Genomic DNA, 26,604 nt, shown 5'->3' with positions numbered 1-26,604 from the left:
AGGGAGGTGTTGGAGTTTGTTTATTTGCTTGTTAAGGGGGGGCGAGGGTTTGTATTTTGCAAGCAAAGCATTTTCTACCCAGCTAGCCTCGAAAGCATGAGCACTGCCCAGAATTCCTCCTGATGATGTCAAGCCAAATTACAGCAGAAACTGGGCCAGGAGAAGTGTAGTATGTAAAGATGTAAAAAGAGAGCTGAGGGAGACTGTAAGATTCAGAGCATACTTAAGCGTAGCGGACTTTTCAAGAACATGGGCAGAAAAGAGGAAGAAGGGGATATATGTCTGGCAGATAGCTCAGTCCACACCCTACTATACAAGAGAGTCATTTTGCAGAGGATGTCATTTCAGCTGTTACTGATACCAGTCTTAGCAGCTTGTCAAACAGGTTGTCAGATACGGTAAGCCTGGTGACAAAACAATTTCTTCTACAGAAACCTCAACAGACTCAGCATGCTCCTCTATACAAACGCAGTAGACAGATTACATCCCTCTCTTTTGGGCAATGGCGATTAAAAAGCTGTGTTAAAAACATCTTTCCTATAGCTCACACCCTCTCCCTCTAGATTACATCTGGCTGAAACAAAGCAAGCAGAATCAGCTACTACAATCTAGATTTACAAAATACTAAGAATAAGTATGAGAGAGGACCCGTACTCAAAGACAGCTACTTTCTAAAAGAATACAAGCCATTCATCATTTGCTGCTGTGGTCTGCAGCCTGCCTCTGCATGCCTGGGTTGGGTAGGGCTAGAGATAAATAGCCCCAATATGCCAGAATCATGCTCTTCAACAGGTACCTACCTAGGATCTAGATAGAATTGAGCCATGCTCCAGGAAGCTTTCCTTTCCCTGTAAAAGCCTCATGAATGATGGTAGGAAAAAAATGAGTAAGTCTAATAATACTAAACATTTAAACAGCAGTTGATAAATAAAAATGCTGAAAATTGAGTTTGAACAATCAAAACAAATACATGCTGTATGGTTGCTACTAGGACATTGTAAGTGGTTAATAACAGTTATAAACGATAATGTATTTAACTGAAACTACTAAGAGTCTCTCCAATCCCTCCTCAGCTATCCATGGTGCATTCAGTTTAAGAGGTTATTCCTCAATCACCTTCAGAAGAGGACATCACCTATACCCTGTTCTCCTCTACACCCCTCTCCATACATGTCCTGAACATAACATCAGCCTCTGGGATTGTTTCTTCATGAATTTTCATTTCTCCCCGTTTCATATGCTCTCTCAGTTCCAAGAGCTTTCAGCTTAAAAAAAAATAATTAAAAAAAAAATCTCTTTCTGACAAGCTAGATGTTTTCTTCTGAGAAGTGTCCATAGTCCACCTGAGTATTAACAGTCCCCCACACAGCCTCACCTCTCTTTCCCTCCATTAGCTTCCCCTCCTTCGAGTTCTCACAGTGGCCCTTTATGCTAAAATCACACTGATCAAAAAATGGGAGTTGAGGGAGCCACTCTGAAATAGGCTAAAAAAACTCTACTGTGGTCTGGTCCCTAAAAGCAAAGGACATGTCTTGTAAGCATTTGTGTCTCTGCTAAATAATTTCTGCAGTTCCACATTTAAATTTCCTTTCCAAGTGCTGGAGTCTGTCCTCTCAGAAGCTCAGTAAAATTGGGGTAATCAAGGAGGTGATCAGTTTTCTGAGGGTGCTGTGACCTAGAGGCAGGTCTGATTACATCATTTGTTTTGGGATGAGGCTGAGGAGCTTTATAAAAAGAAGACCTAAAAGGAGGGAGAGAGAGACAGGGAAAAAGAAGGGCATTAAGTCACTAGCAGAAGCTCTTTATATGTGCTTTCTGCAGTTTACCAGATATTTACAAGGGAGTCTCTTCAGAGTACAGAGAAATCTGTGACCTGTTGGAATATTACAAGTCTTCCCTTGAGATGTCAGCCAAGAGCTTCAGTAGAGTCATACTCACTACGGTGCTTATTCTCTTCCTGAAGGTACAACTCTCACTACCAGCGCCGTTGAATGGTAAAGTCTTTTGGCTTTCTATTTTATTGTGACTCTTAACTTTGGGCATCTAAAGTATGCAGAAAATTAAGGCTTTAAAAATTACTATTTCAGTAGCATGCTCTAACATGTATATTGTTGCACTCTTCAGTTTGGAGTTAGCATCCTTATTTTATATATCAGAACACCTGTTCTGAGAAATTAAAGAAAAAATAAATCTGTCTTCTGATTTTGTTTGTGTTACAGACTTTTTGCGTGCTCAGTATGCCTTACTTTGTGATCTTTTTGTTTCTCATAAAATGAAGTGGAGACTGGTCTTTCCCTGACTTAGTGGAAGCGTGGCATCTTTCCCTCTGCCCCATTTATTTTTAAACCAGACAAAAAGAAAGCAATCCCTGTCAAGTGCCCCATTTCTCACATACTAGACTTCATTGTCTTATATTTAAACAGACCAGGAGGTCAGTGCTCCTTGCTCTCTTTTTAGGAGTTAATTTTCATCCATTCAAGCTGATTATAATCCCCCTAGTGTAATTATAGGATATGAGGGAGAATCATAATATAGGGCTGTGTGAGAGGACTTACTCAGCACGTATATTCATGAAAGGAAAACCCTGAAGGCTCAAATGTAATCCAGAGCAGTCAGGATTTTACAGAACTCTGCCAGGAGAAGCATTTTTCCAGGTTTTCAGCATGAGCTACTCAGGAGGGAATTTCAAACTTTTCAGGTCAGCTTGTTATTTCAGGCATATTTTCTCTGAAAAAAAAAAATAAAAATAAAATGCTATATTCTTTAGCAGAATCTCCCATTTGAAGGGCATAGGTTTCTGGAGCTTGGTGCTTTCCAGAATGATGCCTCTGACAATAGAGAAGGCTTCTCTGCCATGCATGGGCATGTAACAGTTACTATTCAGCAGCACTCATCCCAGCACAAACAAAGCAGCAGGAGAGTCCCCACAGGTACGGAGCTGTTTATAGTTAGTACCCTTCTAGATGTGAATCAGACTTCTGTCCAAATTTGGGAGACTGTGTGACATTCTGCCTCATTCTAATTTTATTATCAACCTTGTTCACAGTCTAAGGCTGGCAGCAAATTCCTTTTACAGCTCTGACATGTTCATTCAGACAAAACCAAAGATTCTGCCCTCTGGGATCTGTTCATCTCCTGATCTAAGTTAGATGAAGTAAATGCAACATGTTCCTTAGCCTTACCTATAGTAGTTGCTATTATTGTGCTCATCAGTAAAGGCAAAATTTAGTGAATTACAGATCAAAGACACTCACAGGCTGAGGAAAATTCCATTTGGCAAAAGATTTAAAGCTTTTATTTATTTTATTTTGCATAAAAACCCAAAATATCAAATATCTTTGAAATGTATTGTTTAAGGTTGTTCTAGACTATAATATATATATATGGAGAGAAAGAGTTTTGATATTTCAAACACCTTTTAGTGTGAAATAGCAGCAGGAGTGGAGACTAGCTATTTTAGTTAAACTGATATTTATTCAAACACTGCTCAGATGAAGATGTGGGGATTTCTAAAATGTGTTGACAGTTGGTTACTATCTTTATGCAAGTGGTGCCTATACAACTTGCTGACCACAGGACACAAGGACCCCCCAAAAACATAGGTAAGAGGTAATCCCATGCAGACATAAGGGGAGAAGAGAATGAGGTTTCTCATGCTGTAATCTAAGACAGGGCACGAATTCTCCTCCACAAGGAACCTAGGGACTTCAGCCAGGATGATTACACAGACCTCATTTTGAAAATTCCAGCGTAAAAGAGCAAGCCCAATGGTCTGACAAACTGGAACCACAGAGCTCAGTGCTTCCAGCACACATTGATACAAAAGAGCTATGAGCAGCTGTTTTGCACATCCCAACAAAATTAATCCCAAACATTTCACACCACGTTCTTTAGTGAAGAGCTCTGTCTGTGAGTACACTGCAGAGTACAACAAATGCAAGCAAGATTCACGTACTGAGCAGACATGCATCTAAGAATAAATATTTGCCTGCCTGCGTGTGCACAGACACACACAAGCGCACTGAGTGTTTGCAAAACTCATAATTCAGAACTGTTTATGAAGCAGAAATAAAGTTACATTTTCAGTGAGTAAAGATCTGCATTGCCTGATAACCACAATTGTTCAGGTCTGTCAGCACAAGCTCCTGTAATTACATAGCAAGCTGAATGACCGTAAGGAGGTTTCAGGACAAAAAATAGAATAAAATTTAAAAGAGCATTTACATAAGTGAAATTTTCACATTTCAAAAGGCATGCAAAGACACTGTTCCAAGTTCAGCTCCTTAAGCAGTGGAGGAGTATTGATCATTGATAATTTTAATACTCACTGGAAACCCCAGGATCTCCTGAGTTATGTTGTTTCATTTATCATATCCCCTTTTTTCAAAGTCCATCTATTTCCTGTATGTTTCTGTTGGCAAATCCCAGAGAAGCTGTGCAGAAAGGACTGTGGACTGTCCGTGATATCTCAGTGCAGCACCTGGCAAACCCCTGATGTCTTTCAAACTTCTCAGCTAGGCATATGGGGGTTTGATGATAACTACCCATCACTTATATTGCTTGTATACCTAACCAGAAAACAAAACAAAACAAAACAAAACAAAACAAAAAACGGGGATGCCTACATATAGTCTGTGGCTATTCAAAACAGAAAAAAGAAAAAAGTGACAAGAGTTTGGGTCCAGGATTCACGTGACTACAAGAAAGTTAAATGCTATGGGTAGGATCACAGGAATAATTCTAGTCACAATTTCGGTGAGTTGGGTTCATAACCTTTGAAAAATTTTATGTTTTGCCCAACATCTGGAACTAGAAAAACATATAAAAGTACTGCATATTTCAGTACATGGGTTTAAGTGGCAATTTCTTTCTTTAATTAACAGAGTAACCCCAATTTCAAATATTCACACTAATGTTTTGTTTGTTTTTAAACAGGGTCAAAATGGTCTTATATTGGTAAGTACTAACTAATTTGTGCATGCTAAGTCATGGGTATGTTCCCTATTTTAAGGAGAATGTGCCGAATTTATTCTGGTGAGAACCTACTAGGTTCACTGTCTTTACCCAGGTTTGGATCCGCCTTATCCGTCCATCAGGCTTAGAATTTGGGTGATTGAGAGTTAGTTACCGGGTTCTGCGTTGTCTTGCTGAATGACAGGAATCTCAGCAGGCTAAGACAGGCCAGGCAACTGCAGAGGTTGCCCAGAGCCCTCTGTTTCCCCATCTGCCACAGAGCAGCAGCACGTTTCAGCCCAGCTCTGCAAAGAGTGTACCTCTCCCTGCCCTCAAGTGAATAAAGTAGAATAAATAATATTCGGGAAAGCAGTGCTGGTTTGTACACTAGTCCTTTAAGTCAGATACTAAGCCTGAAGGGTCTGATGGCTGCTCAGGAAGAATTTCCTAGAGATTTAAGAGAACAAATCCTCTGACCAGTATTTCCCCATTCAGTGCTGTGTTTTATACACCACATGCCCACAGAGAAGCTTTTGGTGCTGCCCAAAGACAACCCCAAGATTTAATTTGCTGTTTCCAACTACTCCCTTTGGCTGTGCTCCAGTTTACCTGACTCACTTCACATAAGCAAAACAAAAATTGTCAGTTGCACGTCTACAGGTATTAATCTAATCGCTAGTACATGAACATAGATTTCACATTCTCATTTAGCAAAAAGGCTTAGCATACTTTGAATAACAAATGCCTGGGTTTTCCACCTTGCCAGCAGCAAGCAGAGGAAACTAGCCCTGCCAGTTAGTAGGGAAATCAACACTTTTACTACCAGCAAAGTAGTTCTGTCCTTCTTCCCAGGGTAATGCAGGTTTAAATTAGATACTTCTCCCTTTCTGAGAAATTTTGGTACCAGTATATTTTTCAGAGTATGTTATTCTCAGTGCCCAAATTCATGAGTTCATGCTAAGCACTTCCACGTTGCAATTTGATTTCTCACATGTACTGCAGGATAGAGAGATGGTTCACAACAGAGGTTTTTATGTTTTTCCTTCAACTACTGCTTTTTAAATCTATGTAAAAAAACATATAACAGCAACTTCAAAAAATCAAACTGCAATTTAAATGTACAGAATTCTTCTTTTCATATATCGGGAAAAAAAACAGAGGTAGAACATTGCTCTGCACAGAGAAAAATACACCGCAGTCAAAGCCAGAAAGAAGCCTCTCCTTCATACTCTCCCACTGACCTTTTTTTTTTTATGGCAGCCTTCACCTTCCACTATTTACTTTTATCCTTGCAATACTTTGCAATGCCTCCCACTAAAATTAAGCCAACAGGAACAGAAAGGAAGTCAAGCCACTACAGTCAGTGCAAGCTGATCTCAAGATGAGTGTCAAGGTACAAGGTAAAGGGCAGAGGAGAAATTCAGGTGCCAACTTCTAGAATTAGAGAGCTGAGCTTCAATTCTTTGGATTCTGGCTTTCTCCCTTAATATTAGCAGAGTGGAATGAAATCAAAGAACCATAATCACTCCTTAGGAGTGCACAAGCAGCTAGAAGGGAGGAAACTAGTTTTACAGTAAAGTTTTAAAGAATAGTATCAGTGGAATTACTAATGTGCTTTAGCATGGGAACAGACAACCTCATGCTACAACACAGACACAAGAACTGTTGTTAACAGACATTAGGCTAATTAAACTTACAAACTCTTTGGTTTTATTGTTGCCAAATATTCCAACTTAAATTCATTGAGGTGCTGAAAACCTGTGCTAAGACACGTCCCTCTTCCCTTGAGAAATGCCAGTGTTTGTGAATGCAGTAAAACATTCACAGATTTTCTCATATAGCACTTGAATGGAGGACTAGCAGAGACAGCTACAGCTCTTGGCAATCCCTTTACCTCACAACCTTCCCTCTAGACACGCATGTGGAAGATCTGCACATACTGGCTATGTACAGAATGGTATGACTGAGCTCTGCCTGCGCTTTGAGTGAAATGGAAACCATGTGGTCATGTTACTGCGGCACTGAGCCCAGATTCTCAGCCTTCACTCAGCCCTGGGCCAACTGCAGCTGTACAGCTTCCAGCTGGCAGAAAACGGGCAGAGTGCTTTGCATGGCTGCAATATAGCAAAGACATTCCCCGTGTTACTGACCCAATGCATTTTACTACCTAATTCACTACAGATTATGAGAACTTGGATCTCCCATGAGAAGCTTGAGCATCACAGCAAAAACCCTGCTGGTAACACTGGTGTCTCATAGACCCATTTTCTTCTTTTTTCTGGTCAGCTAACATGCAAATCCCACAAGCACTGTTGTCCCTAAAGGATCATCTGTCCTGCATCACTTACCAGCACTAGGGCTGTGGAGCTGGCTAAAGGCTTAAGCATGCAGAAAGCTAGCAGTTGTCAAAGGGTATGATAAAATGGATACCTGCAGTGTGGGTACTGAGGGTATTTCACCCAGCTCACTGTGGAGCTCACTGTGTAAGTCCAGAGACTTACTACTATTTTATTTACAGGCATCTTTTATAAAATAGCCATGAGGACATGGCGAGGCTCAGGGTAATTTACAGTGTGGTAAGGGAACATGGCCCTGGAAATGTAAAAGGAGGCAGTGCACAAGCTGGATTTGAACAACCTGAGCATGCAAGTATCCTACAGCAGAGAGCACTCATAGCTGCACCAGGAGCAGTGGGAGCAAGAGGGGTCATACTTCTACCCATACCGACAACTCCATACTTTAATTTGCTTACTTCAAGAGCTACATGCTAGCATTAGTTGGATTGGACAGGCCCATGGCACTATTACCACTCTGCTGGCACAGTGCTGACAAGATCCTCAGGGCAGCAAACATCATCTGAGGTGCCTGGGTCTTCCCCTTGGTCGTAATTGTTGTCACAAAAGTGGGAAATTGAATACTAAGGTATGTTTGCAATGCTTTTTATGTTAATACCTTATGAAACTTGTCATACAGGCCAATCTTACCGCATCCACATACTCTTCTTTATTCAGTAGTGATCAGAACCTCTATAAACACAGTGATTTCCACTGAATTTTTCCAAATATGCTGGCACAGAGCAAGGAAAATATATTTCACAATCAAACATTAATTTTCAACAGAGCTGGCTGAGAAATGTCTTCCAGCTGTGGGGTTTATCTACCATGGAAATCACAATTTCATCTATGCAAAACCAAGCTACAGTGAGCTCAGCTCTTTAAGACAGGAGTTTTGAAGCACTAAAATTAGAAAGACCGTGTGACAAAAAGGCAGAATTTCTAAAACAAATGGTTTTGTACCAAAAAAAAAGTTTTGTTTTCTTTTTAATTGAGCAGAAGTATGAAACAAGCAAAAACTGCTGAAGCTTAGAGGCCTGTAGGTAGATTTGCAGATTTATGGCAAGGAAAGGGTAACAGCTAGTAAAGATTAAGGTACATAAAGACTGCAGTATCTACAGAATTTTATAGCAAAGACTGTTTCCCTTCTGAACTGCTAATGTTGGTGTGGAAATTCCCATACACTGCTGCCAATTATTAAAGGCATTTGATTCATCCAAACATAGTACAGAAAATGCAGTTGGTACTTCACGATGTGGTTTCCACTGGCTGGGACTAGGGTTCTATGTTATGCATAAATTAAAAACCAATTTAAAATTATTAATTTAATTACCAAGTCTCCAAAATTATGTTTTGTATTATATTAAAGTCTTCTTGGATACCCACTACCTTATCAATGCACAGAAAAACCAAGCCTTTTAAAAGCACTGGAGTCTAATTACAATAAAGGCTTCTCCCAATTTTTTCTGACATTGCTGTAGTTTTAGTTTTCTGGAAAGTGTTAGATTTCAGTGTCATTGTCTGGCACGTCAAGTTTCAACCTCAAGAAACTATCATTTCACAGTATGTTCTGATATATACATTACTGGGAAATATCCTTGAGTATATATATCCCATAGTATGGAATCTATGTTCATCTTGACGGATCAGTGAACTGCCAAAACACATCTAAAGGACAGTATCCAGTTTTCTGTAGTGTCAGCATAACATTTATTAGCTTTTAAAAAGATTTGCAAATAACTTTAAGATAATATCACACAGATCAAAGAGGAAAGAAATTAAAGTGATTGGCAGTGGAGTCAAAGATCTAAGTTAAAGCAACATCAAAGCCTATTTATACTGAAAAGTACCGACTGAGTCTGAGTATCCACACTGCAAAAAACGTCATGTGCTAACCTATGCCTTGATTAAAGAGCTCTAAGGAGGAAGTAAGTCATTCTTTGAGCACCAGAACTTCAGATTCACCTCCACTATCAATATCCTTGGAAGCATCTCTTTTATGTTAAAAAAAAAAAAGACAGTTGATTTTCCCTCAGAGAAGATCTGAACTTGTTTTACCACTGATGACCTGATCTAACATTAGATTCTGGCATCCACATTTCAGGGAAGATATTAACATATTGGAGAGGCTTCAAAAAAGTAACAATAAATATTCCAGGTTTGGAAAAGAAGCCCTCTAACAAAATAGATAAACAAATAAATAAATAGTCAAGGAACTATTTAGTTAAGAGAAGAGAGAACCTATGTCCTCTATGTTATAAGTACTTCCATGATGAACACAAGTATACTAACAAAAGGCTCTTCAATTTCTAAAAGAAGTCAAAGCTAGAAAAACACACAGTGACAAGCAAGCTGCCAGGGAGAGTTAATGTCCATTGGGCATTAATGAATTATCTTTACCTGCAATGTTTCAAGAAAGACTGTCCTTCTCTTTCTGAAAGATATAGCCTCATTAAAGTAGTAATTAATCCAAGGAGATCCAATAGCCTGTCTTACATAGGTCAGGCTGGGTGATCCCCAAAGATCTTCCTGCCTTAGAAAGAATTGCAATAAATCTTCAGTATTAGGGAGCAACACAAATTGTGAGTACATCTTCTGGAATTGAAATCCAAACAGTCCCAGCTTACAGTTTGTGAACAGCTGGTACTATTAATAAGCAATTAAATAAAAGGTACAACTAAGAATCTCTTGATATTATCAATTCCTTGTAGAAATTGCCTAGGGCAAAAAGCTGTGATGAAAGAAGTTTTGCAGGAGTTTGAACGAGTTATTACAGGTCAAATTACCGCAACACTTTCAATTTTTGCAAGTTAGCTTCTTACTGTGGATTATGCAGTATTGCTAGATAGAGCTTGGCAGTTTGTATGATAAGGAAAAGTTCATAGAAGTCCAGTTTTCTGTGTATTGGAAAGTATGCAAACCTCCCTCTGCAAACATGAAGTCACTTTCAGAAATTCTCTTCAGAAAACAGGAATTGACACATTAGCATGCATATGCCTGTAACTTTTATAGGGAAAATTCATTCATGTCAGTAAATAATCTTAATGCTGACATAGATACATACTCTACTTGTCATTCTTCTAGACTTTGAAGGGAAACAATTCCAGCATTAGAGGGTCCGAGGCACCATGGCTGGCTATGATGGCCTTGCCTGTAGGTTTAATCTGGGGAGCTACCACACTTGCAGCTCTCCACTGGTGCAGTGTTACATAAAATGGTAGTCGAGGATGTCAAAAATCAAGATTAAAGTCTCTCTACATGAGACTTTTACTGGTACTTCCTCTGCCAGCAAATGTATCGCTATGGTTATTTGTCCCTTTTCTATCAAGTGGCATACTGGAAACATTGAATTGAGAAAAGTTAAAGAAAAAAAGAGTCTTCAAAATTCAGCAAAAGCTCCTTTTCTAAGTGTTGGATCAGAGCTGAATCAGGAGTGGAGTGAGGGGGGATAATAACTGGATAGCTAAGGCTTGACAAATATGCCTCTTTGTTAACTTACACAGGTCCTGATGGAGAGAAGGCCTGGCCGAAGAAATATCCATTCTGTGGGGGAGTATTTCAATCACCGATAGATTTTCACAGAGATATTCTCCAGTACGATTCTAATCTCTCACCTTTAGAATTCATAGGCTATAATGTGCCCTCCACCGACCGGTTTACACTGACCAATAATGGTCATTCAGGTAAGGGATCCCAATGACAGTCAGCAATTATGAAGCAAAGAGTTGCTGGAGTTTGTAATTTTTAACTTCATGGATAAACTACTTTGATTATCAGTTGAAATTAAGCTGTGATTATGAAACCTTCTAATCAGAAACACAAATCCAGAGAACAGGTTAAGGGAACTTGCAAATATACTAGATTTGCTATAAGCAGAATCAAAAAACTGTGTTTTTTTCAATCAACTCTAGGCACATCAAAATTAATTTCATGCTTTTGAAAGCTTTAATTCCTACTTTGGTTGAAGTGCTCCAAAACAGACTTTGTGATTCTATTAGAAAGAGATAAACTGATAAAATATGGGTGCAACGGGTCTTTGATATTCTAATCAAAGCAGCTTAGTTGAGTTACATGAAAAAAAGCACCATTCTGTTCCTCTGACTTGAGGTAGAAACTTCCTTTAGTGTAGGATAAGACAAATAGATTAGAAGACTGAAAAATAATTAGAAAAAGTTTACAAACATGCCTTGCACCACAGTAGTAAAAGCGTCTGTATAGGAGGTAAAAGCAGAGAAGAGACAGTCTCATCAAGGTCTGCAATATCTACCATATCAACGCAGTATTTCATGTCATGTCAATATGACCAAGTATAAGGGCCTTCTTTATATCCTCCCCTATTGGGTAAGTATCAAAAGAACCTGTATTAAAAAATGGCCTCTGCCTCAGCTCTTCTCTGGCATGCTTTGTTAAAAGATGCTTGAAGTGCACGCTTCTCTTTTTCCTCATTCTTTCAGTGGGGTGAACCTGCTCTGTACAACATCATATGCCTATTCTCTAGGTAAGGACCAATCCCCTAGGGCATAGGTCACTTTTTCCCCCTGAATAGTTTCTCCCACTAGAAACCAAGTCTAAAGCAGCTTGTTTTAGACTAGGAATGGCTGGAACACACTTTCCTTGCAAATCTTTTTTTAAGAAACTTTCTTGGCCCTGAATGAAAGATTGTACTGGCACAGTGGAATGTATTAGGCCAATCTAAATGATCAATAGATAGACAAGAAAACGTTATCATTGTGTATTTTAACAGTGCCAGAGAGCAGGTAAAGACAAGAGAGCAGGTACAGACAAAAGAGGAACACTGGCAGCCTGTCCCTCATCTAAGAGTGACACAGTAAAATGCAAGTTCCTAGTACTGCCTATGCCATCAAGATTTTCAGAACTAGGCCCGAAAACAAGTCTAATCACCGCCTAATAAAAGTCAAGACAAAAAAAAAAAAATAAAATAACCCCCTCTCAGTAAACTCATCTTCCTAAAACAGGAATTGATTCTAAGGTAAGCGCTCTCCTAGAAGGCAGGGGACACATGACCCTCGCTCTCTAGAAACTTCACTCAGATACAAACCTTAATTGCTGTGAGTAATGAAAAATTAGTTCTTTGTTAGAGCGTCCATTACACCATCTGCTGTTACCTTCTCTTCTGGCTAGAGAAGAAATCAGTAGGATACTTAGTATTGTCCTATCAGTCATTTCTACACAAAATTAATCTGTTTCACTGCCAGCCAATCCAGATACAATTACCTACTTCAGCTAGACTGAAAACAGCAGACCTCAAGAAAAGCTTTCTAGCTAGCAGGAAAATACATAGGTTTGCAGCTGCTCCTTCATTAAGGTTTTGAGCCTTGTTTTCCCTGAAAAACACACCTGGGATGTTTCAGAGAAACTGCATTCACATTGAAAAACAAGAAAATTGCTTTGCAATTGATCTTTTCTTTATACAAACCATTGCTTTATGAAGTACCAAACTTCTCAACTAAACAATGACAACAAAGAACATCTCCATTTCTTCTCTACTCTAATTCTACACAAGAAATAACCCAGGTTGTGTTCCACACGGGACAGCATTAGCAAGCAGAAAGAAGGTTTGTTATTCAGCACGCCAAAGCCTCGCTTCACCACGTTGAGAGAGGAAATGCTAATTATTTACATCTATAATCACCTTGCTGCTTGGCAGCAATACTCTGGGTTTGACTGGGGAAGGGGAAGGGAGGGAGAGATAGTAGTTTGTTTGTTTTTGCCACATGCTCCTGAGGGAACATCAATAGGCAGAGGAGTTCAATATAACAACAGTTTAAAGGTATCATGAGCAATTTTAATTTATTAAGCCATTTTTAACCTCCATATGAGGACTGAAACAAGGCACATGAGCCTAAGTTTTGCTTCAATAACTTCCTTTTTAATAAAGATGAAATAATTTTGCATTTGAAGAAGGAAGGAGGAGAAAGATCTCTATTAACAACAATTTTCACAGTCAACTCCTTTAGTTCAAGAAAATGGGAAAACGGAATATTCTAAATTTTCCTAAATTGCCTAGAAAGGATTAAAGACAACTTAAGTGTTTAGTTCCTACCTACAGCCTGAGGTGGATTCAGAGTTAAGAATCTAATAGTTATTCTGCTTCATTCATTCTCTATGTAATATGTTTAGACATAGTAGTTTTACTTGCCCTGTGCTTAAGAGCTGTGTTATCGTTTCATCTCATCTGGTTTTGATCTGCTTACAGTGAAAATGTATCTGTCGCCTACTATGCACCTCAGAAATCTCCCTTTTGAATACACTGCATCTCAACTTCACCTACACTGGGGAAACAGAAACAAGTCAGAAGGCTCAGAGCACACAGTCAGTGGGAAGCATTTTGCAGCAGAGGTAAGACAAGCTGAACTCAGGGAAAGAAACAAAGCTGTGTAAGTCCCACTGTTTTAGTTTCTTCACCTGTGGTATTACAGTGTCCTTACACTGTTTCTCTACCTTTGGTGTATGACTGGAAAAGGCTGAAAGGTTTTGATTCAAGAATTTATGGTCTAGGTGTATAGTAAAATGTTATGCGTACATGCAAGTAAGATAGGCTTCCATGAACTTTCATAAATATGCCACAAGTCAAGGAATTATATTCTAAACTGAGGACTGGCACTGGGTTTCCTAAATAATTTCAAGCAAATTGTTGCATATTTGACACCTAGGTTCTTCTCTGTAAAACATATATCTTTTGGCCGTACAACGCTGCTTGGCTTGGTTTAAACAACATTTTGAAATGTTCTTCCTCTAACTTAACTCACCTTCTTCAATCTGGTGAAGAACTATTTATTATCTTTCCTCATACTAAATTATGGATTTGGGAATAGATTTTGAAAAGCAGTACCAGTTGGATATTTACCTCAAAATGATTAAATGAAATGCTACTTTTTCAGAAAAAAAAATTACTAGTGCTAGTACTAACAACCAGGAAGCCTTGAAGACAAAGCAATCGATCTTCCCTCCCCACCCCCCCAGTCATGTAGACAGGATGGGTAATAGCCAAAGAGGGTCTGAGAGTGGGAGCTCTGGAAATTTTGCTTTTCTCTATTAAAGATCTTAACACTATACCCAGAAACCACTGAAGAATGCCATCGTAATGTCTTAGCCTGAGATGGCTGCACTGGTCTTTTTCGATTGTAAAATAACTATGTTACCATGCCCCACACATTGCTATAACATTGTCTCTCCTTCTTTGTAGCTGCATATTGTACATTATAACTCTGAGAAATATCCAGATGTAACAGCAGCAATGGACAAAGCAGATGGGCTGGCAGTTTTGGCCATCCTTCTTGAGGTAGGATACAAGGTGGTGGGTTTTTATTTTTCAACAAGCTTTCAGTCATTAAGTCGCCAGAGAACTTTAAAGTAAAAAAATTAGCTAGATTATTTAACAGCTTTGCAGCTGGATAGATGTTCCTCTTTTTCTGCTTGGGGCGGGGGGGGGGGGGGGGGGGGGGAGGTACAAATTTTAAGAAAAGAGGAATTGTGACAATTCTAAATGCTTTCCAGTAAATTAACTTCAGATGTTGAAGCCATTTTTGCATTCATTTACAAACTATGAATTATTAGAGATTATCAAACAATAGACAACTGTGAATTTCAAACCTACTTACTCAAAAAAACTGCCTAGTGTAGCATGCAACAGTTTTAGCTCCGCAGAGGGGCACAGGAAGACACAACCCTGGCTTTGGCAAGTACGTGGAATTAGGATGTGACTATCATTTTCAGGATGCAAGCTTCCTAGATTCTTTGAATCACGGATTACAGTAGCAACACAAAATTATAAACAAGCAAATCCAGTGTCTTTTTTAAGATGACAGGACAAGTTTCCAATTTTCCACTCTAAAGCTCCACAAATAGGAAATTAAAGGCAATAATGATCTTAAGGGAAATTTTTGACAAGCTTGTACATTTTTAATTCTCTATTTTCTTGATAATTACAAGTCTTAATTATAAGAATTAACTATAAAGATGATTTTTAAATGTGTGGATTTTCTCCAGCACAAAAAATATTTTACTCAAAGCCTGAAAATACCCACGTTTTCACGCTTCCATTGAAAAAAGTGGAAACATTCTAGTTAGCAGACAAAGCTCTAATTCTAATGAATGTTACCCAAGCTCACTTCCTAGCAGTTCTGACTTTGAAAATAATTTAGTGTTGAATTTCAGTTCATTTGGAAGTTGCAGCTGTGAAAAGTGAAAAGTTTCAGAGAACTTCATATTATACTGGGGATTCTGTTTGTTTGTTTTCCTTTTCCTAAGTCACGACTTACGAAAAGTATTTAAAAGTATTTAAAATCAAATAAGGGAATGTTGTTAATTCTGCAGATTAGGTCTCTGAAAAATGTTCAGGCAGCTGGTGGCTTTTACAGTTGATCTAAGGACACCAGTTCACTATGTATGCTTGTCAGAGGAGTTGCTAAGTACCAAAGAATTCATAAAAAAGGCGCTGATTATTAGACGAAAAAGCTGCCAGGAGCAGTTGAAAAACACAGTCTTGCTTGACAGTTGAGTTACTGTCCTTGCCAGTGGCCCTGCAGTACCAACACTGTCATTCTTTATCTTCTTGGCCTGTGAGGAGCAGCAGACTAAAAAACGTTTGTGAGTGGAAAAATGTGGCTTTGACTAGAAACCAGCAGATGATCTGAGAAGCCTGTCAGTTGAGAATTTCTGTCTACAATGTTTTCAAAGGAAATGGTTACTCTTCCTTTGCGCTGCACACTGAACAGGCAATCATGTCTTTCAAGAGCACACTAGAGGTCTACACTGTAGTTATTAAGGCATGAGCTTAACAGAGCAGCTTTAATAGCCACTGAGAGACTACAAGCATTATTAGTAAAAAGAGTAATTCTAGTAAATGAATATCCAGGCATTGTACGTGCTTCCCTTATGCAAGAATTCTTCAAATACTGCTAGCTGCTGTGTGCAGAAGCGAAGATTAATATTCAGACCACAATGATTTGCACAGCTGTTAACCGTCTTCTCATTACAGATTGGACCCTTCAACCCATCATATGAAAAGATCTTCAGGCACTTCCAGAACGTGAAATACAAAGGTGAGTGGCTATATTGAATTGAGATATCAGATCACTCTGAGAGGGACATAATCAGCTGAAAAAACAGACCAGGAATCCCAGGCAAACCAGTCATAAACTATCTGACTTAAAAAAAATAAATTCAATGCATTTCTCTGAAGAGAGTATGGCTAGCACGATACACGCATCCATTACACCATGTGAGCCTTACTTTCTGCACATGGTGTTGTTTGGTTAACATGGCCACAGGTCATGTTACAAAATTCTGATTTGGTATCCAAGATGATTTGTATATAGGAAACCTAAGAAACTATTTCCTACTTAAACTGGAATCATCTCAATTAAAATGGATTCTTTTCTTAGTGACATGACTGAAAGCACTCTGCTTATTGAAAAGCAAAATTGCTTCACTGGAGGCAGTCCACACAGCAATGATTCAGCATTTAATACAAATCCTCTATTTTAGATCAGATGGTCCAAGTCCCTGGTTTCAATATTCAAGAACTGCTTCCTGACAGACCAGACGAGTACTATCGCTATGAAGGATCCCTGACAACTCCTCCTTGCTACCCTAGTGTTCTCTGGACAGTCTTCCGACACCCTGTTAAAATTTCACAAGAGCAGGCAAGTTTAAATACAACATGTGTTTTCCTGATTGATGTTTGCTAGGACACGGTAATGCATATTTTAATATCCTGGATTTCTTACTTTCCTATAAAAACTGGAAAGTGACCATTGCTAAAATCCTTTAGGTGGGAAGCACATCACATCACAGAACTGACTTAAACGAATATCCTATTCTCTGTGTAGCTAGCACATTTTCAGTTGACCAAAATAAATAAATGACAGCCAACTGCTTAGCTATTTCTAACGGTATCAGCTTGAAAAATCACAGTAAAGTAAGATTTATTTCTGTTTTCATTATATACTTGCTCCCTGCCTTGAGTCTTCCCTTGAGTCACTACCAAATCATTTTTGTCAAGGTTTCATGTCTGAACCCTAAACCCTAGACCCTAGGTTTTTCAGTGCTGACTACCTTAGGTATGATAAGTTGGGTAGATGTTAAGTTTCCAAAAAGCATGTGATGTATTATTTGTCAAGCCTGAATTCCCTGACTTTTCTCCAATTTAACTTTTTTATGCTCACCTAATTAACTTTTTTTTTCAAGTGGACAGATATATATAAACTCCAAATTGCTACCTTCCAGTTTACCTGGCTATAAGCACAAGGAAAAACAATGTTAATATCAGATTTAATATGAGATTTAATTACTGTGTCCTCCCTGTGATGAAAGTCCATTCTTAATTTTGTCCACGCAGATAATTTATTTCACAAAGCAGAGAGTTCTTTCATGAAATAACTTTTAATATTGCTTAGGATTTTGACTGTTCTAAGGAGAAGAAGATGCAAAGGGCCACCATGTTTACTCCCATCCAATTTTGCTGTCAGCTAATTACTAAGCAGGAGTTAATTTTATCAGTACATGGGGAAAAAGAAAAAATACAGGTGGGGGCTTCTGGGGTGTCACAGTGTTTACACATCATTCTCTATTTAGCTCACAGGCCATGAAAGACTTTCAAGTATTATTTAATGTATCCTTTTCCCTTTGACTACCTCTACAATTTCAAACACACCCTCTCAGTGAGTTTGATTCCTTTACAGTTACTGGCACTGGAAACAGCCATGTACTGCACAGAGAGTGATGACCCAGAACCCCTGGAAATGGTCGATAACTTCCGCAACGTTCAGGAGTTTCGTGAAAGACTAGTTTTTATTTCTTTCCGTGAAGGTAAGCTGTACAAATGCTTCTATGCAAAGAAACTGCACAGCAACTTGTGTAAAACTGAAATATTGATGTGGTGGTCCCGTTGCCTGAACCACTACAAAAATGTGGGGGTTCCATTCTCCTGTAGTTCACTTTGTTCCCTTTTCTTCCCTTTCTGCATTGTTGCATGGGCAACAATATTTGGAGAGCATATAAAAAGTTTTGTTTCACAACAGGTATCAGACAAGCCAATACCAAGCAACTCTTCTGATCAAAGGGAAGGAGATAAAAGAAGGAAGACGTGTTCAGCCTTGTCATGCTAAGCAGAGCTATTTGCTGTCACTCCAAACACTAAATAGCTCTCTACAGCTGAACGCTTTCAGTCAGCTTAGCTACTTGAGCTGGCCTTGTCTCACGAGTCACATTTGCAGGCTCTCAGTAATATCAGGTCTGTTTTTGTGCAGACAGCAAGTTTAAAAGGAATCACAGCATTGCATTTCTGGGAGACTGTTTGGGGGAAGTTACAGAGAATCAGAAGAGGTCCTTGAGAAACTCAAACTTAGCAAGTAAAAATAACTCATTACACTGTATTGTATGATCTAGTATTACAAGTGAAAAAAATAGCCATCTTACAAAGATGGACTGATTCAAAAGCTTAATTGTGCAGTGTTACAGTATGACAATACACAATATAATATATATATATGTATTGGAATAATTGTGTGTAACTTAATAATTATGTAAATAAGTATGTTAATCTTTCTGTCCTTGCTACCTAAGCACATTTCTCACATTGATTTCTAATGACTTAGATCTTAGTTTCTCTGTACTTTTACATGAGTAAAAAACATTTACAGTCCTGAGCAGACTGACCACAAGCCATAACTTCACAATTTAATTATATTCTCTAGCTCAGCACTAGGTCTCTATATTTCATCATCTCCAGAGCAAGAAAGGCTACAACTCCATAACTGTTGCAGCTCCTGACCTTTATTTTATTAACCACTCTATCTGCAGAATACAATACAGTTGATCTTCAAAAAAAGCCTTATGGACCAGGTGTACGAAGGGCAAGCTTAAGTGCTAAAGGCAACGCAGAGTTTTTGGTATGGTTCAGAGATCCAGACTACTTCAGGTTCTCTTAGGCCTCAATTTTGCACACCCTAGAGAAAGCTACTGACTAGAAAAACACCTGTTTTAACTTGCAGCACCGAAGAAGGGACAGTAATTTAAGAAGAGATGGGATATTTCCCAATATTGAGGTGCAGAGAAACAACATAACATATCCTTTTGTTTAATATACAATAAAGGAGATGAAGAAGCTAAATTCAGTCAGTGGAGTCATAACTATGTGACTTCAGACTTTTTATCAAGCACCTTTCAGTTTAGGTTCTCATTGACCCTACTTGTCTACACAAGTCTTACAGTTTGCAAATAGAGGTCTACAAAAGTGACTTTCCCCAAGGTTTCCATGATGTTAACTACTGAGTGGAATGGAGCCCAAACCGAAACACTAGTGGGTCTGTACCCCGGCAAGCCAGTTTTATTTTTCAGTAACAAAAGAGAAGCCCATGACATCATTTCTGATGTCACATAGAGCCTATCTATGTGTATCATGACTGGAAATATCTCTAGCACAAAAGGTAAAGCAAAATGCATTACATGACGCAAGCATACACAACAGAAATCTCAGAAATAAGTGGCTTCTGCTTTTTTGAAATTCTCTAAGGACAGAAAGTCCTAAACTGCTAGAGCTTTAATTCCCAAAGTTTTGGGGGGAAAGGAAAACAAACAAACAAACAAACAAACAAACAAAAAAAAAAAACACAAAACCAACTAAACTTGCACAATAAGGAACTTACAGTAACTTAATCGAAATGCTGTAATAAGTGAATGCAAAAAGTAGACTGAAGCGTCTCAGCCAACAGTGAGTAGGCAGTTTTGGAAACAGCATTCATTTTAACAATCTCAAGATACTAATTTGTTACCAGCATTACTGAATTCCAACAGAAAATAGACATTTTAGAGGCTCCAAAAAGCTGGAAACAGACTTAGCAAACCTGAAATATTTAAGGTAATGCTTTCATTTTACTGGGTAGTGAACACTTAGCTTTACATTTCAAAAACAACTGGATTTAAGAAGACAGATTTAAACATTCCCAAAATCATGAAGGCAAGCTTAACACTGAAGTCAACACATTTACACTGACTCTGGTCAGATGAAAAATCAGGCCATATGCTCTATCATTCCAAGGAATTTATAAAAAGTTAAGATGGCCAATCTTACTTCTAAGGCAAAATTTATAATCCATTTAACAGAAAACTCACTGGGACCTTTGACTACTTTGAGATAGTTAAGGCACTAAGTATCATCCTGTACTATATTTTAAGTTTCTGCAATTAGTCAAAAGATATAAACAGAGGTTTAAGCAATAATTTGAGTGCTATGTTTTGTTTACATTAGGAAAAAGAGGAGCTCCAAAGCCATCTCTATATTAAACTCATAATACTACCATATGGGGGAAAATGTCTTTAAGTGTATAAATGGTAGCAGGTTAGATTTTTATCATTCTCAGGCTATCCTGCTGAATGTCTGAATTTAACCTAATTTTAAAACCAGAATTACACCAGTAGTTCTCTGTCTAACCAAAATAGATAAAAAATTGCCAGTAAGTTTACCAAATTATCAATAACCCTTAATAACTCCAAGAGTAAAATACAAACTAGAATTTGTTGCACTAAAAATATTTCGAGTAAACTAAATGATGACTAAATAGTGGAAAAGGGAAAGAGCTAAAGTATGTTGGTCCTTTCTCTGCTTTTGTGGTATGGACAACTAGAAATATTCTTCCCCCGCAGTATTCTTATATGATCAGGAAAAGGTCTATAACTTTCTTCCCAAACCTCAAATCTCAATCACCAGCTATAGAACTAACTGTGTTCAGAATGCCTATTTTAGTGATTCCCTTCAAATCCCTGCTCAAGTCAGACTGTATACAATGATTTTAAGCAGCAGAATCAGGACTTCATAGAATCATAGAGTGGTTTGAGTTGGAAGGGACCTTAAATTTCATCTAGTTCCAACCCCGCCTGCCACAGGCAAGGGTACCACCCACTAGATCAGGTTGCCTGGGGCCTCCTCTAACCTTTCCTTGAACACCTCCAGGGATGGGGCAACCACAACTTCACTGGGCAACCTGTTCCAGTGCCTCACCACCCTCTGAGTGAAGAAAACTTTGCAATAAGGCTACCAGGTTTCTGAGACAGTAAAACATCCTCTGCAGTATCTGTCCTAAATTCAAGCACAATTTACTATAGCAATGTCAGTGTAGAAACACTTACTGAAGTAACAGAAGTTCTGGAGTGAGCAGCTACCCCATGTTTAAATACGGAATCCCAGTGATCCAACTTCTACTTTTTCTTTCTTCTCAATTCATCAAGATTCAATACGTGGTGGACTGAGCAAAGGCATAGCGCTGGTTTGCTAATGGCATCTGTGCACCAGTGAGTTTTTGATTCAGACTGGTCAGGCAGAAATGAGAAATGCAGTTTTCAACCTGGGTCTTAAACTGACCATTCAGCACCTGCGTGCTCTCTCTCTGTAAATCACACTAACTCTTAAAGTAAAAAGTACAGAGTTACAATCCATGATCCCAATAACTTAAAATCAGACACTATAATTTTCATACACTTCACAGAAATAGTGTAAGTATTACTGTATCCATCTATGGGGTCAAATTTGACTCAGATATGACATTCTTAAAATTGCTGCAGTGAACCAGTGCCAAACCCAAGAATAGCATTTGGTTCTTCCTCTACTAAGCTACATTATTCACCTCCCCTGCAGAGGTGATACCGACTATAAAAGCATTTTCAACACATCCTTAAAATTGGCATGACTTACCAGGGTTGAATTGTACGGGTTATTGCCCACCCTGCTGTTCTCACCCAAGAGCCGGTCTCTATGGCTACAGAAGGCATTGCTCAGTGCTACTTTAATAGAAACCCTATTCAGTCTAAGTACATTTAATTACAAAAGCTCATTGACTATCGGTGAACCATAGCAAAATGTTCTATCCATTGCAAAAAAGGTAATCATCATCCCTGTAATCTCACATTCCACCTACTACAGACACAAAAGCTCCCTCACAGGTGCAGCCTCTCACCTAAAAAAAAAAAAAAAAAAAAAAAAAGCACAATTGTGCTTTCCTGCCAAAGCACAATTGAAGTGCACCTGGATGCTGGCTGCAAGTGCCCAGCCTGATGCTGCCAGATGTACCACAGGCAGGAACAGAGAGCACTTGCTGAGAAGGGAAGGCCAAACACTGAACCATGGGCTGGGACAGGCAACTACACACACGTGCGAAAGAAATCCTGTTGTGCATGCTCCAAACGTTGTGCCTCTGCCAAAAAAAAAAAACCACAACGTGTTCAGAGCAACGTCTCTGCTTTTTCAGTATCAAGGCTGCAATCTTCATCTGAGCCCAAACGCCACAAGATGGGGCCCTTGAGCTGTGTTTTGTGTCAAGAATGCAAATAACTGAAGTACTAGGTCATCCATGTTTGGATGCCAATAATTAAAATCTAAATTCGTGCTCACTATTAACAAGTACTGCATTTTAAAATGTCTCGACCCTTAAAGGATTAGTCAGCGAAAGTCAAACATGTTTATAATGTATTTTGTCAGCAATCTATTCCGATAAAATTAGCTTCACATACATGTAGCTGAAACTTATTACAATGTTGAAATCTTCCACTGCCCACAAGTTAAGGGGGAACTGGTCTCTAGTGTTGATTTTAGCATTACAACTGAAGTACATTCTAACTGAATTTCCCAAGATGTTTTCATCATACAGAAATATAACACATGAACTTTAACCTCCTTCTCCTTATCCTCTTTAAATGACAAGGTTTTGTTCCACAATTTTCTATTTGGTGTTATGTTTTGCAGCCCATTTGATGCACATTTACTGTAGCAAAACTCACCTTTTCTAAAATACATTTATTCTTCAGATCCATTAATCGCATTTCTTCTATTCAGTTAGACTTAAAATTAATAAAGCATCCAATGGGATAAATGGCGTAAGGCTAAACTCCATTCTGCTTTCTCAAAAGTCTATTTAATAACAGAAAACTTTTAGATGGAATGCATGAAACCTGCCAGCTTCACTCGGAAAGAGTTCTGATATTGCTTAGATTCAAATAGCCATTTGAAAAAAATATTTAAAAGTGTAAATGAATCATGACAATGCAATTAAGAAAAGAATACTCATCTTCATGATCTTAGGGTAGGCCAAAATAACTAAAAATACTTTCATGGGTAAAATTACATACGGATCAAGAATATTAAGAATTGTATTATAATGATAATGTTTAATATCTCAATGCCAATGTGAGATCGCTCATTTTTACGATTTATACTATTTATACTATTATCCTGAATTCATTCTTACCTTCTTAGATGCCTTTATGCAACATTTTCAGTGACAAAGCACATCACTCTTCAGCTGCCCATCTTCAATGGAGTCCTTCTGCTATGAAAAAAAAACAGGCATCAAATCTAAAATCCTTAGTTGCCTGGGTTTAGTTCTTTATTTTTGCTTATGCTGTCGTATACATTATAAACCAGAAACTCTTTGGACTTCATTGCTTCTATGCCTTTGCCCGCATGTTGGTTTTGCGACCTTGGCAGGTGTCTCTAAATTGACAATGATGTAAACTGTGGATTCAGTTGTGAGATTGGGACCTTCTGGTACACATCTATGCAAAATTATCCATTCCATGACTGCAAAGGGACGTAAGCAGACTGTAGGAAATTTGAGGATGCAAAATGAAAATGTTATGACAGATTAAAGACCAACCCTCTGCTGTCAAGTAAATTAAATCAACTGGTTTGTACTGTTTTCCCTCTTCTAGGTGTTGTTTCTGTTGTGATAGCCTGCATTCTGGGAGTTCTCATCATTCTTGCAGTAGCCTGTTGGCTATTCAAAAGGAAAAGGTAAGACGTCCTGCTGCCATATTACAGGAAAAGAAGTCAAACCATTTTTTTGTTCTAATACAAAGAAGCGCTCATGTGCCTGAAACCTAGAACAGTGATAGTTTTTACACTGGTAACATTTGATCTTTGGGAGATACGATCTTTTCCTACAAGCTTTGATTTATTTTTTTTTTTCATATTACAGTAGGTGTTATTCTTCCTGTATCATATACTCCAAAGTAGTTCTATTTTACTCAGCAAAATGTTTATATCGCTAAGACTCACTTGCTGCAAGTTTTGTGACATAGTGGCCACCTTTCTGCTACTGTAGGAATGTCTGTTTTTTTAATGAAAAACAGCACAATAGTTATTTACTCTAACAGTGCTTATATAAATCCTTAAAAGATACAGGGACAAGAAATAGGGAGTTTTATGTGAGTACCTGGGAGAGTAACATTACACTTCACACATCACACTTCAGCTACTCCCACAAGCACTTAGGAAATGAGACTCCATTTCCAGACTAAACAGGACAAGCACATAGGCTAAATAACTGACATACACAGTTTTTCTGTCTTTCCAATTGTCTTTTCTTCTTTTTCTTGTTCTTTTTGCTAGAGTTGCTGCTCCTAGTTGCTCTCTGAATCTTTTCATATTTTTCCTGGAACACTAAAAGAAACAAGAAGGGAATAGTTTTAGAGAAAATCTCTCCCAAAGGTCACATTATTTAAGGGGAAGAAATCCACACTGACAAGAGATCATTTAACCAGACTGTTTTGCCACCAAGGCTGAATTCTGGAAAAAAATACTAACATTACAAACTCTTCTACAGCCTGTTTATATCCCTTTGTGTTCAGCACTGACTTTGCCAGACAGAATATGTTCTCCTGAAATACATGTAACAATAAGTTGTTCTGGCATTTGCACACGTAAAGAGAAAAATAATCTCATGCATGCATAATAGCACATATTAAATATCCAATGGTGCTTTTCCTTCATTGCAATTACAAATATTTAATACATCTGTCTTGTTTTAGTTGCAAAAAGGGAGGAGAAGACAACAGAGAAGTCATCTATACACAAGGAACGCAGAAAGAGGAAGAAGATATCTCCAAACTATGATGCCCTGCTCTGTCACAAATGTCCCTTTTCATTCATAGCACTGACTTATTTTGCATTGGTGGAGCCCACCTCTCATTCTTGGCTAATGACTAGCCTCAAAAGTGTTCTCAAAATGTACCAGCCAAAACTTCTCTGTAGCCCTTTTTCTCTTGTTTTGCAGGGAGATACGATCAGTGAATGTTCCTGAGAGCTTAATTCCTTACCACATTCTTTTCATGTTGGCTGCTTAGTGAGTCTGGGTCTTTTAATTGATTTTACAGTTAATCCTAAACTCCAATTTTATGGTTTGTTTAGCACAGATTTTCCCACAGGTATTCCTACATGAAGACATTCATCAAGGTATAAGCACTCTTCCCTGCTAAATCAATGTATTAGTCTTAGGGTATTCCAAGAACAGCATCATGAATGTTAACAAGATAAAGGGTAATACATATTTGAGATCGGGATTTGAATGAGGCTGACTGCAAATGATGCTAGTACATTCACCAGTGACTCTAACAGTCAGAAACATTACACAAAAAGACAAATGTAAATGCAATGGGATTCACATGGATTATTAATGGGGTTCAAACCCAAGGATCCAGTACTAAAAAACACTTGAGGAACAGCTTGTGTTCCAGATATTACACAACCTCACAAATCTGTCACAAAGGTATCCTGTCTTACTATCCTAATCTTATTTATAGTGTGTATGAATAATGGGGGGGAATAATGTAGTTGCTGCATCTTTTAAGCGAACTACTTCCTATCTGATCATGAACTCTTGATTGATTTTAGAGTATATATTACAAATGCAATTATACAGTCGACAGTTTTGCTGATTTAACTCTCTGAATCTACTAATTTAAGAAGGTAAATAAAAGTATATTTTCAAATTTCATAAGCTAGATGCTTTTGAGTCTCATTATGCATTTTTTTAGAGTGAGAAGCATGCTTCCATTTAAGATGATGTGAAATTTTTATTGACTTCAGAAAGAATAGGGCTTAGCCAGTCTAGCACCAGATGTATACAGAATTCTTCTTGAATTTGACACGTGAAGTGAAGGGTCTGAAACGCTTGTACTTCAGGAGACAGACAGGAAATGATTCAGTACAGGGACATGCCTAAAATAATTCCAGGTCTGAATGCCGTTAAACTCAAATTACTGGGGAAATGCCAAACTGAATTTTACACTTAGATCCATTCTATATTCGTATTTATGTGTTTGCTCAGTAGCACCACATTAAAATCACATTTGTGATTTTAAATAAATTAATAAATAGTTATTGACACATGTTTTCTCCTTTAAAGATAGTAGAGGGATGCTTATGTTTTGGACTCTTTCCACCCCAAAGAAAGTTTAATGACAAAAGTACGCTGCTTAGTGAAAGGAGAAATAACTTATTAATTCTTACTCTGCATGAAGTTTA

At 38.2% G+C, this 26,604-nt stretch overlaps 2 protein-coding genes across 2 annotated transcripts in view; one reads left to right on the top strand and one right to left on the bottom strand.

Annotated features, from left to right (window-relative positions):
• USP3 (ubiquitin specific peptidase 3) overlaps nucleotides 1–23,609 on the bottom strand; it is an 84,242-nt gene extending 60,633 nt beyond the window's left edge. Inside the window, exon 1 of the mRNA XM_032194633.1 lies at nucleotides 23,549–23,609. The gene's annotated coding sequence lies outside the window, so the exon portion shown is untranslated. The remainder of the gene's footprint in view (nucleotides 1–23,548) is intronic.
• On the top strand, nucleotides 1,904–25,244 carry CA12 (carbonic anhydrase 12). The gene is made up of 10 exons (XM_032194636.1): nucleotides 1,904–1,994; nucleotides 4,936–4,956; nucleotides 10,790–10,969; nucleotides 13,504–13,646; nucleotides 14,494–14,589; nucleotides 16,288–16,351; nucleotides 16,797–16,954; nucleotides 17,993–18,119; nucleotides 24,012–24,093; nucleotides 25,110–25,244. Exons 1-10 carry the CDS (start codon nucleotides 1,904–1,906, stop codon nucleotides 25,192–25,194), a joined length of 1,047 nt encoding a protein of 348 aa, XP_032050527.1. The 3' UTR covers nucleotides 25,195–25,244.
• Nucleotides 25,245–26,604: the final 1,360 nt, after the last annotated feature.

This window comes from Aythya fuligula, chromosome 11, assembly GCF_009819795.1.
Source record: "Aythya fuligula isolate bAytFul2 chromosome 11, bAytFul2.pri, whole genome shotgun sequence".
Classification (NCBI taxonomy): domain Eukaryota; kingdom Metazoa; phylum Chordata; class Aves; order Anseriformes; family Anatidae; genus Aythya; species Aythya fuligula.
Note: the sequence above shows the minus strand (reverse complement) of the source record. Positions and strands in the feature narration are given on the sequence as shown.